The following is an 18,757-nucleotide window of genomic DNA, read 5'->3' on the forward strand; positions in this document are numbered from 1 at the left end:
GCAGGTGGAGCTGCGTATTGAACCGCGGTATCCTGTGCGTGACTGCATTGGCATGAGCAGGTGCTTAAACAACTGCACTAATGGGCAGGGCCCTAACTTAAAATTTTTTACGTGCTTAAGTTAATTTGGAGATAGAGTAGAGGAACATAGCCAAAAGCACTTAAAATGGGTTGAATATAGCAATGTTGAAAGAAATTTAAGCCAAGCTAAATTTGTAGAAATGTATTTCACACCACGATGGAAGCGTTGATAGATTCATGACGATATTGGTAGATTAATGCTCCAAAATGCTAACAAGAAAGTATGGGAAATAGTTCCTCCACAAAAATAGTTCCTCCACAAAAACACTCCCTGAGTTCACGCAGTCCGGGGAGATCACTTTGGATCTTTGGCTCTAGGCAAACACCTTCAGTGTCACGTGCAGTGGTTGATCAAGACAACTCTGACACATTTGCGTCAATGCGGACTTTCACACAGAGGCTACTCGTCCCCAGAATACAGTCCTCATACAAGTAGATTGGGAAGAGTTATTTGTGTTGTTCACCTCACTTGTCCCAAACTGTGCAAGAAAGACTTTGTCTCCAAAAATGAAAGTTGTGGTTTCAATCACCACTTGGCTGGTGCAGACGTTGGTCATTCACCTTGTGGAGCAATGAAGCTTGACAATGGCATGCAGTAAGGGACTTCAGGAAACAGAGCCACGTTCTTTTCTTTTCTTAGTAAATACAGGAATGTATTTTTAATGCTTTTATGTTTATATATAAAGAACTGTTTATCCAGTCACTTCTGGCTACCAATAGGGGAAGGGGAAGAGCAAATTGATGTCAGATGATGGGAAATGTTGCAAAAATTTAATTCTAAAAGGTGATAAGTGAATTAATGCAGCCTTTCTTGAGAAACAACAGCACTAACTGGAGAGAATGGATATCTTTTTCTAGCAAAAGTTTACAGTAAATTAAATAACTAAAAAACCAAAATATTGCACTGTATCAAAAGAAACCTATCACGAGTACTGTACAGTGCATTGCTAGGCAAGAAGTCCATGAACATAAGCTACACTGGACAAAACCAAACATCAAACTCACTTAAAGAAAACCTTTGTGTTAAAAATCTTCAGAAGGCTCAAGTATACTATATACAATTACACTCAGTTATAGTAGAAAAAATCAACAATAAATAAAGAAAAAGAATGGAAAATAACAAGAATAATCAATGAAACCTGATAACAAATTGACCAAACCCCCCTAGACTAATCCTTAGCTGATGAAAAGAAATAAAAGCAGGAAGGTACCAACAACTAAACTCAGAAATGAAAATAGGAAAAAAAAAAAAGAAAAGAAAACAGAGCAAAACTATGAATATTTTAGAAATAAAAGGGTGATGACAAGAGAGTGTCATAAACAATTATATACCCAAAATGATATAATCTAGAAAGAAATTTTCTAGAAAGACACAAATAGCCAAAATCACTCAAGGTGAAAAGAACAGCACGAAAAATGGCAACAAGTGACTATTCTAAATTTATAATCTAGAACTTCCAAGAAAGACAGATGAAGGACCCGGTGACTGTGCTGGTGAATTCTGTCACAATTTTTCTTTTTTGCAGAACCAGGAATTGAACTCAGAACCTTACACTTTCCAGGCAAGTGATTATTCTACTGAGCCATCTCCCCAGCCTCTTATAATTTTTCAAAAGAAATAAAAGCAATCATACTGTATATATTCCAAAATTATAACTGGAATGAATACTTCCTAATACACTGTCTGTGGACACTGAAAATAGAGTGAAATACAAATATAAAGTGAAAAAAATAACATAATACTAGGAAACCAGCTATAGTAGCACATAAAAGCATTAAACATCACAACTGATGTTACCAGATACTTGCTGGACACCAGTATCAAAATCCGTATCTGAGCAAATTCATTTGAAGTTATTATTCCCAGTAAGGCGCCTCCCTGCCGTGCACTTGCTCTTCCCACCAAGCATCTCTCCTACGCCACTCGGCCGTGTGCAATTTCCCACTCTGTCACTTACGGAAATCTTTCAAGGCCGATTTCCAGCTACAGGGATGCAGGAGGGTCATCTGGTAAGGCCAGTCTTCTGCTGCTCCCAAAGGTCGTGTGCAATTACGATGGTCATTTTCAAATGATGGCATGGTAGTTTGATATTTTGTACCTCATTGAGAAATTGTTTCTTAGTTCCTTACCCTGCATTCTATTCTACTTTGCTAGATTATTTTTATGTGAAGAAAATGGTCCATGCATTATAATTACACAACTTATTTAACTATATATATTCCAGGATTTTTGGTGCATTCTCTTTCACCTAATGAATACTTGAAGTGCTTTCCAAGCATTACTGACCCGACCATTTAAACCTCCCTAGGAAATACTGTATTACTAAATGGAACACAAAACACATAAGTAATAAAATAACAGAGCACATGTTAACAATTTACCTTCTTCATTTCTATGAGAAAACAATCAATGAAGTCCCGAGGATTGTTAACATCTAATGATTCTTTGTGTTCTTTTATTTTCTCCATAAAATAACTATTCATGAAATCCATATTTTTACAAAATATTTTATGACTCCCAGGGAGATAATCAATGAAAGCAGGGAAACTATTGTAGACCTACAGGAAAAGACATTAATTTATGAAATAAGAAACATATGGTGAAGACATATACAACGTGTTACCAACCTGATCAAAAAGTGCAGCTATAAATGTGAATTACAGGGCTGGAGAGTTAGCTCTACAGTCTAAGCACCTGCCTGGCACATGCAAGGACCTGGGTTTGATCCCTGGTACCACATGCCAAACCAGCCCCGGAGCCTGAAGTGTGCTTTTCCAGCCACCAAGACAGAGCATAATGTTACATGTTGTAATCCTTCTGCTGGGCAGGCTGAGTCAGGAGGATCATTATGAATTTGAGCTGTGTAGTGAGACCTTATAGCAAATAAGAAAGATTTTTAAAAAATGAGAATTAGACAGACATGCTGGTCATCCTGAGGGAAAAATGTTTATCAAAAGTACATAGTAGTTATGAATGTTGGTAATATGATGGTTTCTATGGTGCAGACAATGTATTTAGGATAAATAAATTTTTAATCAATTAATTCTATACCAATGAGTTTGTATCAGCTTGAAACATAAAAAGCCATAAATTTCTGCCATTCACAATTTATAGGTGACAGCAAAATTTAAATGAGTTCCTTTAATGTGATTTAGAACACTGAACTAGCACTTCAGGCTTTACTTCTTTCAACCAGATCAGACATGGCTTGGCGCGAGGCCAAAAGCCATTTGTACACAAAGGACTTAAGTGACTTCTCCAAACTCATGTCATTATTACTCATGCAGAGTGGAGACCAACATGCCAATTCAACGCAAAGTAGAACTGTGATGATTTTTCTGGCTCATTTACCATTAAATCAATCATTTTGTCATGCTTCACAGTGTTATCTTGTCAACTAGGATCCTACCAGCTGCATAAAGCATTCTTACTCCATTCAGTGATTCCTGGTAACTACTACTGTCCTAAATAGTTTTCCTACGTGAAGAGAACATTCTGTGCCTGAATTGAGAGAGTTCTGACAGGTTGTATAATCTCCAAGCACAGCTTTCTGGGTGGAAATTTTCAAAAAGTACCATGATGTCCTCTGAATGAGATTGTCATCCGTGAAACAGTGACCAAAGCACCTGAAAGCATCCGCTCTTAGTGATTTAATGGGAAAATCAAGGTTAAAGGAGGGATCAAGCTTGAAAGCCAGCCCTATATCTTGGCATTCATTTTCCTGAGTGGATATCAAAGGACCCACGTACATTTCGCAGGGAACATTATACAATGCTCTAGGCAGAGTAATAGTGTTTAAACAATCCCTTCACTGTAAGGTCCAAACAGAATTTCAGTTGCCAGAAAGAAGACCCTGTGTTTCCTCAGAAAGAATGGATTTTGGCCTCACCTGCATCCATGGACTGCTTAGAAGCTTGACATTTTCATTGATCCTTCTTGCCAGGGCAAGAAAATCCTGATTATTATAGTCAAAACGATTGTGGAAGATAATGGAGCAGATCACATTGCAGGGCGCACATCCCAGAATGAAAGTGGGATCACAGGGTGAGCCTAAACAATTGGAGACACTGTTTAATCACTATGAAAATATAATTGCCTTTTGTCAATAGGTGAACGATTCTTAGACAGCTTATGAACTACCTCATCTCCCCATTCCCCAACAGAGAAGTACTCAGCACACTTCAAATTAATATATTAACTTTACCTTAACCCTGAGTTGGCCATTATATCTAACCAGTTCAACAGAGCTTGGTGTAGCTGTTTCATGTCCACTGCCTTTACTCACACAATTTAATCCACCTGGGTGTTATATAGCAAAGAAGTTGAAGACTTTTTAGAAACCTTCTTCAAGTGTTCAGAGGAGAATCAAATCTATTTGCAAAGACTAGAATACAGCCTTGAGCTAACAGTGCTAGAATAGCGTGGACTTAGAAACTTTATATGCATAATGAATATGTGAATGACTTATGTACTTAATTAGTAGAGAGAAATTAAGGAGAATGATTGTAAGTTCACATATCTGAAGAAACACATGCGAAAGTCAGCGTATATTTATTTATTATTTTATTTTTGGTGGAACCAGGGATTGAACTCAGACTCTTGCTCTTGCCAGGGAAGTGCTTATTCTACTGAGCCATCTCCCTGGCCCCAGTCAGAGTATATTTATGCCATATTAAAAAGGTAATATGAAAACAATAAATAAGATGAAGCTTTATCTTTTCCAATAAATAAAATGACAACTCTTGATTTTAAATATAAATTGCTGGAAAAGCTAAGAAAAATATGAGTTTGATAAATGTCAAGATTTTCTCATTCTAATTTTAAAAATACATTTTTCTTCTTTTCAAGCAATGCCCATTATATCTAACAAATTGAAAAGTCAATTAATTTAGACAAAGTTGGTATTTTGGATTGCATAATATTATTGTACATTGCAATCCATAAAATATTGTGTTCATACATCTTGATCTTGTACATCGCTTCAGTGAATTGTGTCATATTACAGATAAAGAAATTAAATTATTAGTTGGGTTTCCTTGTGGGTGAGGTTTGAAGAGTAAGATGGCTAAAACAAAATATCAACCTAATTTTTGTGGACTAGGCTTACAAATTCACCTTGATAGACCCTAAAAGTATTCTGAATACGTATTAGAATGAGCCACAAGAAACCTGTTGAGTTAGCTGCTTGTGGATTCACTGCTAGCTTATCCTAAGCATTGCTGGGTCCCAACCTTTAGGAAATGATTTATTTGAGTCAAGGATGTGGAGGTAACTTCACAAGCCCTGATCATGTTTTTGTGTGTGCATGTCATTCTCATATAAAATTTGATTTTTCACCTTTTATTTTCACTACATTGGAGAAACAAAACTTTAACACAAGTTCATTAAAAAATATATGATGAAAATTCATCCCAACAAAGACTTCATAGATTCTTATCAAAATACATGCAAGGAAATTTACATAAAAATTACTAACTATGTTTAAAATACAACTATATAAATCATTTTAATAAATTTCTCTTTATATATTTTTGCAGACTTATGCCATTTTTCTCAACCCATATAAAGCAACACACTATTACATGAGAAGAAATAATTAAGGATGAGTTACTGAGTTGAGCAGGACAGGAGGGAGTACAGGAAAGAGATTTATCTATGTATGTCAGCAGGATGGCTTGAACAAGTATACTATGCATTTCTGCTGGTTTATGGAAAGGAGCACATAATACTTAATTCGTTTTGTCTCCTTTTTTCAATTGTTTGTACTTTTTTTGGTCCTAATTTCTTATGTATTTCTTCCAATTCTACATTCATGTATCTGGTGATATGAATAACTGGTTGGAAGGCAACACTATGTATTACAACAAATACTTTGAAACTTATAATACTTTTTAAGTGAAAATCTGCAACATTTGTAACTTTTTCTGTTTTAATTCTAATTTGTACTCCCTTAACAAAGAAATAATTAAGGACAATATTTTCAAAAGTTGTGTTCAATTTAGAAGAAATAAGTGTTTATAATTCTTTTTTTTTCCTGTATTTATGGCAGGATCTACAAGGGCTACAGTGTCTCACTATGTAGATTGGATTCATAGTGATTCTCCTGTTTTCAGGTTCCTAAGAGCTGGGATTACAGGCGCATGCCACCATGCCTGGTCTCAATTGCTGACTCCACATGCCCCCCAGGTGGGGCCTGCATGGCACTAGAATTCTAGTAAGATCTAAAAAACATAAAAGCATGTATTACAAAATATCTAAGATAGTTGCATTACTAATCTCTCTTAGTCCACTGAATGGAACAGTTAAAGCTTATATAGTTGGATGAATTTTGACTGCCCATATCTGGTAATCTGAGGAACTGCTCTGAAGATAACAATGTGCAACAAAATGACATTGTTAATTTCCTATCATCTTGTTTTGAAAATCTATATTATTTTAATTGATTTTTTATACTCTTTTAAAAAAGAATGAAGAAAAGCATGTCTCATACTATTATTAGCCAGCATTATATTGATGTGTCAAGAAGAAATCTGGAAATATGTCAACAACACTGATCATACAAATAGCGTCCAGTAAATAGTGTTCAACTAACTGCAAGCAGATGTCACTTTGGGCTCTCTAAATGTGTTGTGGGGTCATTTCTTTGGTGTTCAGTAAAGTGCCCTAATGAAATGATCCAGAATAGATTAATCATGCTTATGGTGTGGGAAAAACACTGCTCCCTAACTCAGGAAAGACATGCCAAAACTACGTTAATGAATTCCAATTTGAAAACAAAATGCAACTTTGAACTCCTATGGGATTAATAGATACTGTGAGGATAGTCATGCCTTCCATAGCTCTCTGCTCCAACCACCACTTGTCCTCCTGAGGTTTCCCAGGCAAGACAGAACCCACACTCTGACTGCCCTCTGAAATGTTTCCAGGACCTCACTAGAGGGAGGTTAGCACCTATGTAAACCAATCATACGTCCCTCACCACGGGTTGCTCTCAGCTCCTCCACTAGGTAGTGGGCTTCCTCTTGAATACGGCTCTCAATGCTCCTTTTGCCCATCCCAAAGTTCCGCAGGGTCATGAGGGCAAAACGCCGAGTATCTTTCCATATGTTTCCATTGCTAAAAATGATTCCTATAAGGGAAGGAGGGACAAAAGCCACATATATTCAAGAAAAGGAGCTGACACACAGCACCCATGCAGTTGGGTAAGCTCTGCTTGAGGGCCTCTTCCACACTTTACCTCCACCTTCTTCATCCCACCATCACTGCCCAAAACTTAAATGTCCACACATGAACATGTACACCTACCATGACCTTTATTAATTTTTTCAGCTATTGGGAAACTCCCTCTTCCAGAAAAGTCTTCCCCAAGATCAATCAGGGCTTCCTTCACTGCTTCGTATCCATGTAGGACCACAGTGGGCTTCATGCCCAAATGCAGGGTGAACACAGGGCCATAGACCTTGGAGAACTGAGTGTGAGAAAGCAATAAAGGGCTAATTAAAATATAAATAGGAAGCTAGATAGGAGACAGATCTTTATCAAATGGGAAGCAGATCAAGAAATGGAGAAAAGACAGAGGTATGGGAGAAGGGGTGGAAAAGAAACCTAAGAGGTGTTAAGTACATATACCTACTTCTCACAAAATATGTAACCATTATGTGCTGTGAACATGTGCAAATAAAAAAGAAAATGCAAATATTCCTGAAATAGAACAATCTGATCTACAAATTTTGATTGCTTCAGATGGCTACTCAAATTCTACTTGCTATATTTTTATTCTATGCTTAACTCAGTCATTTCTGAATTTTATCACAATCAAGATGATAATTTTCATAGCCTTTACTGATGGATCTCTTATTCAACTATTTACTATTACATAGATATTTCTTTCTTTCTTTCTTTTTTTTTTTGGTGGAACCGGGGATTGAACTCAGGCCCTTGCACTTGCCAGGGAAGCGCTTATTCCACTGAACCAACTCCCCAGCCCCCTACATAGATATTTTTTGATATCTGATTTAATATGATTCTCCAAAGAACACTAATTTTCATGGGATTTCTGAACAAAACCTACATATCAGTGAAGGTGAACATATTTGACAGCAAATGACAAAGTGCAACCCAAGATCCACTTATTTCTCATGAGGTCCTAACACTGCCATTAAACCCTAGAACTGAGGTTTTACTTCACAGACAGCAACTCGTACAATTTGTGACATTGTTGCAGAGAGGACTCTGCGTGGTGCTGTAGTGTGCACTCCATGGGCCAACCATCAAGGCTTTCGGTCATGCTACAGATAACTTCTTGAGAAATATCTCTTATTACAAAAATAATAATTATGATACAACATCAGGAAATAAATAATCACAGACAATTACTATCAAACAATGAAGTGCTTAAGCATCATAGAATTTTACCATTTTATTATTTTTAGTGTAACTTATGAGAGTTGAAATATTTTCATGTCTGCATCTTGTACTGTGAATAACTACTACAAAGACAACAATATGCAATGTATTAATTATTGTCACTGTCTTACTGACCTGTTTTGAAACTGTCTCATTGTTATTTCTTTCTCAAAATTAATTAAAAATTTTTTAAAAAGAAATGTTTCCCTTAATGCAAATACATTACATTATATGACTATTGGAACATTGACTAACTTTAAAAAGGAAGGAAAAAGTCAAACTTCATAGAAAGTAGTTATTAGATAGTAATATCTTCTAATAATTTTTTTTGTATTTTAGGGAAGGGTCTACAGGGTGTTCAGGGTCTCACTGCTAGATCAGACTCTTAGTGATCCGCCTGTTTACAGCTTCCCAAGTGCTGGGATTTCAGGCGTGCGCCACCACACCCAGTCTCAATCGTCATCTCAGTGCGCCCCAGGGGTGGGGCTGGCACGGCAGGCCCGGGGATCAAATACTTGGCCCCTGTGCCTGCTTACAGGTGCTTTAATCTGCTGAGCTATTTGGCTAAGCCTCTCTTCTAATAATTTGATCCAGGAACATATTTGACTTAAAAATGAAGGTTGATTTACTTACCATTTGCAAGGTATTAGAAGACCCTAAAACATACTCACATCGGTTAAAGACTTGGTGATATTTTTAACATCTATCTGCAGGATGTTTCCAATGAGTGGGAGAGGAGTGGGCCCCGGAGGGAGCTTTCCTCTCCCAGAGCTCTGTCTCCAGAATGAGAGGAGAAGCAGACAGGAGACACCAAGCACCAGGATCACCACGGCGTCCATCAGAGCTTCTGTCCTTACTGAGTCCAGGGCGATCCAAGGCTTTCATGTGCTCACCGCTGATCTATGGTGTCCTTCAGTCACGTGCATGACAAGCCAGCCAGGAAATGAGCTGCAATCATTGTTTACACTGTACTTTGGCCACTTGATAAAGAAAAATGTTCATTATTCTTGCCCTTTATACTAAATCCTTATCATTTGCATCTTAGTACATCTATTCAAGATAAATATAGAAACTACAAATTAAAAAAATAAGCAGTAGATGGCAGGTGGTGCTAATGGACAGCCAAGATTAAGAAACAACAAGCAAAATTACGTTATGTTTCTGTCTCGTGATGTAGTTAAGGCTGATCTTGAAGTCACTGTGTAGCCCAGGCTGGCCTCAAACTTGCTGCGATCCTCCTGGATCAGCTTCCAGAGTGCTGGGATTGCAGACATGTGCCACCCCTAATAATTGCTAATAATTACTTGACTTAAAACATTGCTTAATATTATAGATTCTCATATGAATGACCAGTGGATGCCCAGGACTTTGGGGAAAGCAATATATTCTGATTTGCACATATTTAAATTGTGTGACTTAACCAGACACTAGGATAATTTCTCATTGAAAATAGCAATGTTTTAAAAATTTCAAAGTACCAAAGTAATATGACTCTCAGGATATGAAACAGCAAGTGTTGGTCGTGAACTTAGAGGACCAGTCAGAGGTCAGCTAACTAACAAAATGCACACACACGGCCTTTAAAGTTCAAACACCTAAAACACGCAAGTGCTAAAGCTTATTTTCTTTGTCAAATGAGGCAAGGGAGAATAGGGGAGAGCAGGGAACGTGCCACACAGACCACAGGTGGCAAAGCTGGGATTAGAACGAGCTTTTGGTGTGCTCATCATAGTGCAGTGGTTGAGTCTACAGTTGTCTCACAAGTCAAGCTAAAGAACTAAACACAATCCCAAAATACTTATTCTGAATGCGTACACCACCAAGTCTCCTCATAGAGTATCATGCTTTTCATTAAACTAATGATCAGTATTTCATCTGAAGGAGATCTGGCCTATACATTCCATAAAAGAAATATACACAGCTGAAAGTTTTACCTCTTCATCAATAAGAGGCAAAATTTGTCCATAACAAACAAGGAAAGAGCCTAACTCAGAGACTGAATGGGAAGAAGGTCTTGAGCAACTTGGCTCCTCCCATGCTGTCCCTTAGCCTCTTCGTGATAGGTTGTTCCACTTGCTTTCTGTCCATCCTTGTGAGAAATAACAGAATGAAATGTTGGACCACAATGGAACAAGAGCAGTCACAGAACAGCACACATGTAATTCAAAAGTGGGTAGCAGCCTGGGACTACATTGAAGAGATTTCCAGCTCAGAGAGACACGGTATAAAAATCTTCATGGGCTCTGTATTTTGGTACACATCTGTCCATGTGTAAGTGGGTTGATGTACGCTTCACAATGCTTTTACAATGATGTGTCTTGCCAAGACATCATTGTACTTGTTTTAAATTTGTGAGCTCATGAATGAAGCTTTCTTCATAATGAAAATTTATTTTGTGTCAAAATCCCAGATATATGAATTTCTCATATTTACTGAGATTCTGTAAATTGACAAATAATTTTCATATTTATCATGTCACTTTTATTTCTCTCCACTACCTTTGAACAAGGTAAAAACTATTCCATTTTTGGTATGAGAGAGCTAGGCCTCAGAGATCCAGCTTCTTGGCCAAACACATGCAATGGGAGGGCACAGGATGTAACAAAGGATTAAGATGATTTATTATATATACCTACTTTGCACAATTAATGCAAATATTATATATTATAATCATGAACTAACAAAAATACAAAATAGGAAAACAAAACCACCACCAACAACAAAAAATGTGGACTGCAGAAGGTAGAGCTGAGGCTGGAAACATAAGCACAAATCTCACAGGCTTATGTCTAATGAAAATTCTAAGTTCAAGAAGGTCCGGGGCTTACTGTGCATAACTGTTTTACAGTATGTCAGGATCATGTTAATTAATGACTTTCAAATCAAACATTCATTTAACTGTTGCAGCATTGGCTGTTTAAAATGAAGGCTAGGAACATAAATTTTAACTGTTAGAACTTGCATAAAGAACTCTGAACTCTTTTCAGGAAAAGAAGGGAAACTTTTCACATGACTCATAGTATTCTTAACTGAAAATGAACCAAAGCAGACTTTGAGTATGAATAAAACCACATTCTATTTGCCATAAAATAAACTTGATGAAGCTTTTCACATTTTATTCTCTTTAATTCTATTAATCAGCCTGCCTTGCCCTTTCTCTTGTTATCTGATGAGACAGTCTGAATGTACAAAATATTAATAAGGATTCAGAAAAACAATAATAAAGAGATTGTTTCTAGCAGTAAATATCTGCACAGGTTTTTTAAATTTTGTGCAGGGTCTCACTAGGCAGCTCAAACTTGTGATCCTCCTGCTTTCAGCCCCCCAAGGTGGGGACCACCATACCCATTCTCAGTGGACAGCTCAGCATGCCTGGGGGTGGGGCTGGCATGGCATGTGGTGCCAGGGATAGAACCCTGGCCCTTGCAATTGTCTAAGCAGGTGCTTAGTATGCTGAGTTATCTTGTCAGCCCTCTCTGCATAAACATCCTAAAGCGTTCAAGTAACTAAACCAAAGATGCTTTCCAAGGACCTATTATAGGTACAACAAAGGAAAAGCAACAGCGAAAGAAGGAAACAATAACAAAAATTAAAAGAGAAAGAAATGAAATAAAAAAATTTAAATGTAAAATGTAAAAAAGAGTTTTTTAGTCTCTACATATAATGGTTAACTTATAAGGTCTTATAAGGTGAAAAAATGAATGTGATGCCGAAAAGTTTAAATGGGTAGGATGAACAAAAAAGAATTCAAATGAGTTATGTGTGTTCCCTAAAATAAATGTAATTAGGCACTACAAACATATATTAATAAAAGTGAAAAGTGAGTTATATTTGAAATAATAAAAGAAAGAAAACTTTGAAGGGACATCAAAGTGACAGAGTTGTAAGTACAAGAGACAGAGCTTCTCTGGGAGTTGCCATCCACACAGCGCAATCTGACAACTCATGGAACCCTAGAAGGAAGGAGGTGGGTCCCCTGAACCCAGGAAATATCTAAAGAAAAACTGAAGCCCTCAGAAAGGGTGAAGAAGAAAGCGGTAGCTTGCTCCACCTTCTCCCTGAAAAAGGACTCACTGCATGAGAGGAACAATTTGAACCTGCAGACACATGATGCCTGCTTGTGACCCCAGAAGCCTCCACAGAGGGACACAGTAGTAGAGCAGAACAGTGGAATGAAGGACTGAAGTAGCTGGTGGTGAGTGCTGAGGGCTTAGTCCTCCCATGGAAGGGAGCAATCAGCTGGGAAACACTTTGGATCAAGCAGATATCCAGGAGAATAAATGTTCTGTTGAAAATATCTATAGCAGAGTAAGCCATTGTGAAGACAGGAATTGTGATACAGAAGACAGGCTTGCATAGAAAGCATGACCATGCACGGAAAGCTTCCATAAAAATAGCAAGGGACCATGAGAAATCAATACAGCAGCTGCTAGATGAGGCAAAGAGGACGAACTTAAGATTGATTGGACTCTAAGAGAATGAAATAGCACAAATGATATTTTTTAAAAACCTGTTTACAGATAAGAGGGGTGTAAATTTCTGTGGCAAAGAAAAAGAATTTGACATGCAGTTAAGTGAGGCATACAATTAGCCAAGTTCAAAACAATCCACAGCCAGGCATATCATACTCAGTATTCCCAAAATCCAACATGAGAATACAATCATAAAATCTGTTAGGGGAAGGAAAAAAGCACCTGTAAATGAAAGGTCAACAGAATCACAGCTGACTTCTCAGCACAAACCCTGATGTGAAGGAGAGCTGGAAGTGAAGTATTGCAGGCCCTAAAAAGCAACTGTGACCCATATTGATATACCCCTCTAAATATCTTTCAAAACTGGTGGATGCATGAGAGGCATTCTCCAATATAGACCATACACTAGCTCATGGAACATGCTTAAGGAAACGCAAAGAAACGAAATTATGCCATGCATATTATCAGATGACACTGAAATGAAATCTGAAATCAATGGCAAAAGAAGCCATAAGAAATTTGTAAACATAAAGAAATTAAATAACACACTTCTATTGGGTCACAGAAGAAATTAGGCAGTTTCTAAAATTAAACAGTAACTCTGATACAACATTACAAAATTTATTGGACAGAATGAAAGCAGTCCTAAGAGGAAAAATTATACAACAAATACCCATATCTGGAAAACAGAGCAAGTACCAGTAAACAACTTAATGTTGAACTCCAAACTTCTAGAAAAAGTAGAGAAGACTAAGCCAAAACTCAGTCGAGGGAGCAAATTAATGCACTGGAGACTAAAAAAGTGAAAGAGAATCATTAAATTAAAGAATTACTTCTTTGAGAAAGGAAATAAAACAGAGATAACCTTGGATTATCTCATTAACAAAATAAAGACTCAAACCCAAGTCATTGGGAATGCAAAGGGTGAAATCCCAGCCGACCATGAAGAAATTCCAGATCATCTCTATCTACTTTAAGAACTTGTGTTCCAATAAGATGAGAAATACAGAAGAAATTAACAGATTTATAAATACACAAGAATTGTCCTTGGGAGTGAAACTTCTGCCGAGCTCTCCAGACCCTCCCACCCTCCAGAACCAGCCCGAGCCGACTTGTGAGTGAGAACATTCGCCATGCTCTCTGCACCCCGCCAGACTCACCCAAGCCCACGCTCGACGAGTGTGTGGGAGAGCTTCTGCGCATTCCTGTGCCCTGAGAATCCTCCAGATCCAGCCCAAGCCTGACATACAGGCCTGGGGTGAAACTCTGCAGCCGAAGTCCCTGCAGAGAGACTAGGGGCCAAAACCACACAGCTAACCCAATAGCAGAACATCTCTCCAGAAGGGCATGACAAGTTCACCTCCAAGGGCTGAGCAGGAAGGAATTGATCACAGTAGCCAGACCCAAGCCAGACAAAACTGGATGAACTTAGTATATTTGCACCTGAATTTTAGTAGGTGTTAAGGTTATAACTGCACCAAAGCTCTATAGCAAAGGTCAGAGGACAGTGCTATACAAAATGACAAAGAGAAGGAGCAAAATGAAATCTCAGGTCCTGAGCCCACCCAAGAATAGTGCAGAGGACACTAGGACAGCTAAAATGTCTCAGTTAAAAGTGTCTGAAGTAAAGAAACAACAGCAGAAAGGTATAGAGGAACTCAGATCAGAATTCATCTTTGCAATAAAAAAAGAAATATCTGAATTAAGAGTGTCTGAAGTAAACAATCAAATGCAGAAATATATGCAGGAAATCAGATCAGAAAAAATCTCCGAAGCAAAAAAGTTAATAACTGCTTCTCAAGAAGACATTGATAAAAAAAAATAGAGGAGATTAGAAAAGCAACGGATTCCTTTAATGAGCTATACAGGAAAAAAAAAATCACATGAAGCAGAGTCAACGAGATATAGAGGAACTTAAACTTTCAATCAGAAGCTTGCCACACCATTTGAGTGAAAGTGAAGATAGAGTTTCAGATCTTGAGGATGCTGTGGAAGCTAGTGAAAAATAAGAGAAGATCTCTTAAAAACAAATAGGATGCAGGAAATAATAATTCATCACCTGCAAGCCTATGCAAAGATGAACAATGTTAGATTAATAGGCATCAATGAGAAATAAGGAGTCAATACAAATAATAGAAAAAGAGTATGGGCAGGACTAATAGCAGAAATCTTCTTCAATATGAGGAAACAATCTGACGTTCAGTAACCAAAGCATACAGAACTCCAAATAACTTCAACCCAAATAAAAATACACCAAGACATATAATAGTCAAGATCCCAGAAATCCAGCACAAGAACAATATACTGAAAGCCACTAGAGAAAAGAAGCAGATCACATTCAAAGGAAAACCCATCAGAATTATGGCTGACTTCTCTTCACAAACCATGAAGGCCAGAAGAGCATGCAGCAGAGTACTTCAAGTTCTCTATGAAAACAAATTCCAGCCCAGACTACTATACCTGCAAAACTCTCTTTCAACTTTGATGGAGAAGTGAAATGCTTTCATGACAATGAACAAATAAAGAATTTCATGATGACAAAGCCAACCCTACACAGGCTACTGAAAGATGTTCTAGAGAGGAACCAAAGTGATGAGAATTCCAAGGAATGAGAATAGAAGGAATCCACTAAATAGGGCAAATAATTAAACACAGGAGAAAAAGGAGTAAATGACAACATGTAAATAACATGTCAATCATAAGTCAATACACCTCAATTATAACCATCAATGTAAGTGGGCTCAATTCACCAATTAAAAGAAGTAGACTGACACAGCAGATTGGGAAACAAAATCCAACAATATGCTGTACACAAGAAACACACTTAACTCAAAAAGAAATTCATAGGCTGAAAGTCAAAGGTTGGAAAACAGTACTACATGCCCCAGCACCTCACAAAAAAGCCACGCATGCCATTCCTGTACTAGTGTGCCTGAGAGATTCCACAGTTTTTCCCTGCATTACCCAATACCCAATAGCTCCCAAACATCAGAGGGGACTCAAGCCCTTATTTGTTTCCTCCTTACCAATGGTTTTCCTAGAACCTCCCATTTGCCATATAATACCCCCATTTTTCCTGTACTCAAACCTAATGGCTCCTGTCATTTAGTTCAAGATCTCACAATTATTAATAATGCAGTTACACTTATTCACCCACTGTTGCCAAATCCCTATACTGTTCTCTCTTATAGCCCTCCTTCCACTACTCATTTTACTATCCTAGACCTTAAAGGTTCTTTCTTCACCATTCCTTTATGCCCAGATTTGCAGGACCTTTTTGCCTTCATATGGACTGATCTAGACACTGTCCAATCCCAACAGCTCACATAGACAGTCCTGCCTCCAGGGTTGAGAGATAGTCCTCATTTACTTAGCCAAGCTCTTGCTGCTGATCTCAAAAATCCTTGATCTCAAGCCCAGCCCACTCCATTAATATACCGATGACCTCCTCCTTTTCTCCCCCTCATGCTCTGGCTCTATGACACACAGCTACTCTTCTCAATTTTCTGTCAGGATGAAGTTATAGGGTCTCTCCTGTCAAAGCTCAGATAGCTTCACCGAAAGCCAAATATATAGGACTCACCCTCACTCCCACTACTCGTGTGATTACTACTGACCACGAAGCCCTCCTTCATGACCTTCAGGTGCCCACCACAAAACTACAGGTTTTGTCCTTCCTTGGTCTGGTTCATTTCTTTCGCCTCCGAGTTCCCAACTCTGCTTCGCTAGCACAGCCTCTCTATAAACCTTCAAAAGGTTCATTGTTAAAGCTCCTCCACCTGGCTGCTTCTATAGATTCTTCCTTTCACAAGCTGTAACAGGTCCTCCTACAGGACCCAGCTCTCGTCTTACAAGCCCAAAGAAGCCTTTCACCCTGTACACTTCCTCTCGGGATCACAGTGCAGCAGACATTTAAAGACATAAAAAGAGATGATCCCTTCAGGCAGTAGCCTACCTTTCTAAACAACTAGACAACACAGTCAGTGGATGGACTCCATGTGTCCACACACTAAAAACAATAGGTACACTGATGCAAGAGACAAAAAGTTAACTTTAGGACAATCTATCACAGTTCACTCAGCCCAAAACCTTAGTGAGCTCATCACACATAAAACACTTCCAGCCCTAATGACTCCTTATACACAAAAAATCCACCTAATGTTCACAGAAGAAACTTCTATCACTATTTACACCTGTAGCCCTCTCAATCCTGCCATTTTATTGTATATCTCTGATGAGGCCCCTCAATACAGTTGTGTCAAGGTCCTACAGACCACCCTTTCCTCACCTTAGTATCAGAAACAAAGAAATCAAGAGACAGGAAAAGGGATGTTGTGGGACTGTCCTGCTTCAAGGTTGTATATGGTGAGATTTTTGGACTTATGTGTAAAAATAAGAAGTATATAATTCTTTATGCCTATTTCTAAAATATATTATAATTTTTAAATGTTTTTTCATCATATTCTGTAGGGACTTAAAGTTAAAAATATCAATACTTGATGAAAAATACCTGTTCCATGTTATGCCTAAGATGTTTGATATTCAGACACATAGTGAGGTTAAGCTTAATGGCCGAGGTTATATGGTAATAACAATAAGCTTCTGTTCTGGAGGGTTAACAACCTAAGTTTGCAGACCAAAATTAGAGAAAAAGGTGGGCCGCAAGGAAAGCCAACATTTTGGCCCTAGCCTTCCAAGGTCAATTAAGACTCAGGACATATGAGAACTTGTACTGTAATGTCATGTAACTAGGTAGTGTCCCAAATTTTCTAATCAAGGAGATTATGAGGCCAAAGACGAAAGTGATCGATGATGTAGAGTGTGCCTAAGGAGAGTCACATGGAGAGAAAACATTCTCTCAGGCTTTCACAGAGAGCACATTGGCCAAGCAATGGTCGTGACTCATCCTCATGGGTGACACTGACAAAAGTTCTACAATCTGAGGTACAGGATCTCAGGATAAATCCTGAGGGGATTTCACTGACCTTATCAGACCCAAAAGCTACAACTCTTGTTGCATAGGTCCTGCTTTACCTTGGTCTTAACCATCCAACAGAAAAGTATAAAAATGAAGTATAAGAATTAAAGCCATGGTGTTATGTTGAGCTGTAGGGGACTCAGGTCAACAATTTCTGACATTGCCAGTGAAGCGAAAGACCCAATACTATTATGGACTACTGGACTCTTTTAGAATATTTGCTGAGCTAACTCACCTATAATCAAATAACGGATTATATTTGAGGAAAGTTTTGTACTAATAGGGTTTGGACAGGATGTCATGCCTGCATCTTGTACCATAAATAGCCATTGTGAGGACAACAATATGCAATGTATTAATTATTGAAACTTTCCTTCTAATTGGTTTTGAAACTGTCTCAATGCTATTTGTTTCACTATAAAATGAATTAATAAAACAAGGAATAGCTAATGAAAAATTATGTGGTGAGAAATAAGACAGGCATTACAAAATAAATACTATATAGTCTCACTTCTATGTGGAATTCTAAAACATATAACCCCAAAATTATGGAGGAGTGATAAAAATATTGTCCAGATTCTGGGGAAGCATTGGCACTGTGGTTTACTCAAGAGAAGGAGAGCTTAGTTAAAAGGCACAAATATTCATCTAGAAAGGAGAAATGAAAGATGACCAATTGTACTGTGTGGTGAGTAGAGGTACTAATGTTCCTATACATTCCCATGGTCTGGGGTCCTTGACCTGTATTAATAAGACATTGTAAGAGTCTTGTGATCTATGAGTCTAAAACCATTAGAAACAATAGAAATAGTCTCCAATA

General features: G+C 37.9%; 1 protein-coding gene across 2 annotated transcripts in view; it reads right to left on the bottom strand.

The window, feature by feature from the left end:
* Nucleotides 1-9,375, bottom strand: part of LOC101565950 (cytochrome P450 2C5-like) — a 45,264-nt gene extending 35,889 nt beyond the window's left edge. Inside the window, exons 1-5 of one of the 2 annotated variants that reach the window (XM_004625493.2) lie at nt 9,159-9,371; nt 7,387-7,549; nt 7,061-7,210; nt 3,971-4,131; nt 2,463-2,639 (exon numbers count right to left, since the gene is read on the bottom strand). In XM_004625493.2, the coding sequence (XP_004625550.1) occupies nt 2,463-2,639; nt 3,971-4,131; nt 7,061-7,210; nt 7,387-7,549; nt 9,159-9,326 (819 nt within the window). In that variant the 5' untranslated portion in view covers nt 9,327-9,371. Of the gene's footprint in view, nt 1-2,462; nt 2,640-3,970; nt 4,132-7,060; nt 7,211-7,386; nt 7,550-9,158 lie in introns of both variants that reach the window. The other variant, XM_023708837.1, reaches the window with a different exon arrangement.
* Nucleotides 9,376-18,757: the final 9,382 nt, after the last annotated feature.

The sequence above is a fragment of the Octodon degus genome, unplaced genomic scaffold, assembly GCF_000260255.1.
Source record: "Octodon degus isolate 3935 unplaced genomic scaffold, OctDeg1.0 scaffold00010, whole genome shotgun sequence".
Classification (NCBI taxonomy): Eukaryota; Metazoa; Chordata; class Mammalia; order Rodentia; family Octodontidae; genus Octodon; species Octodon degus.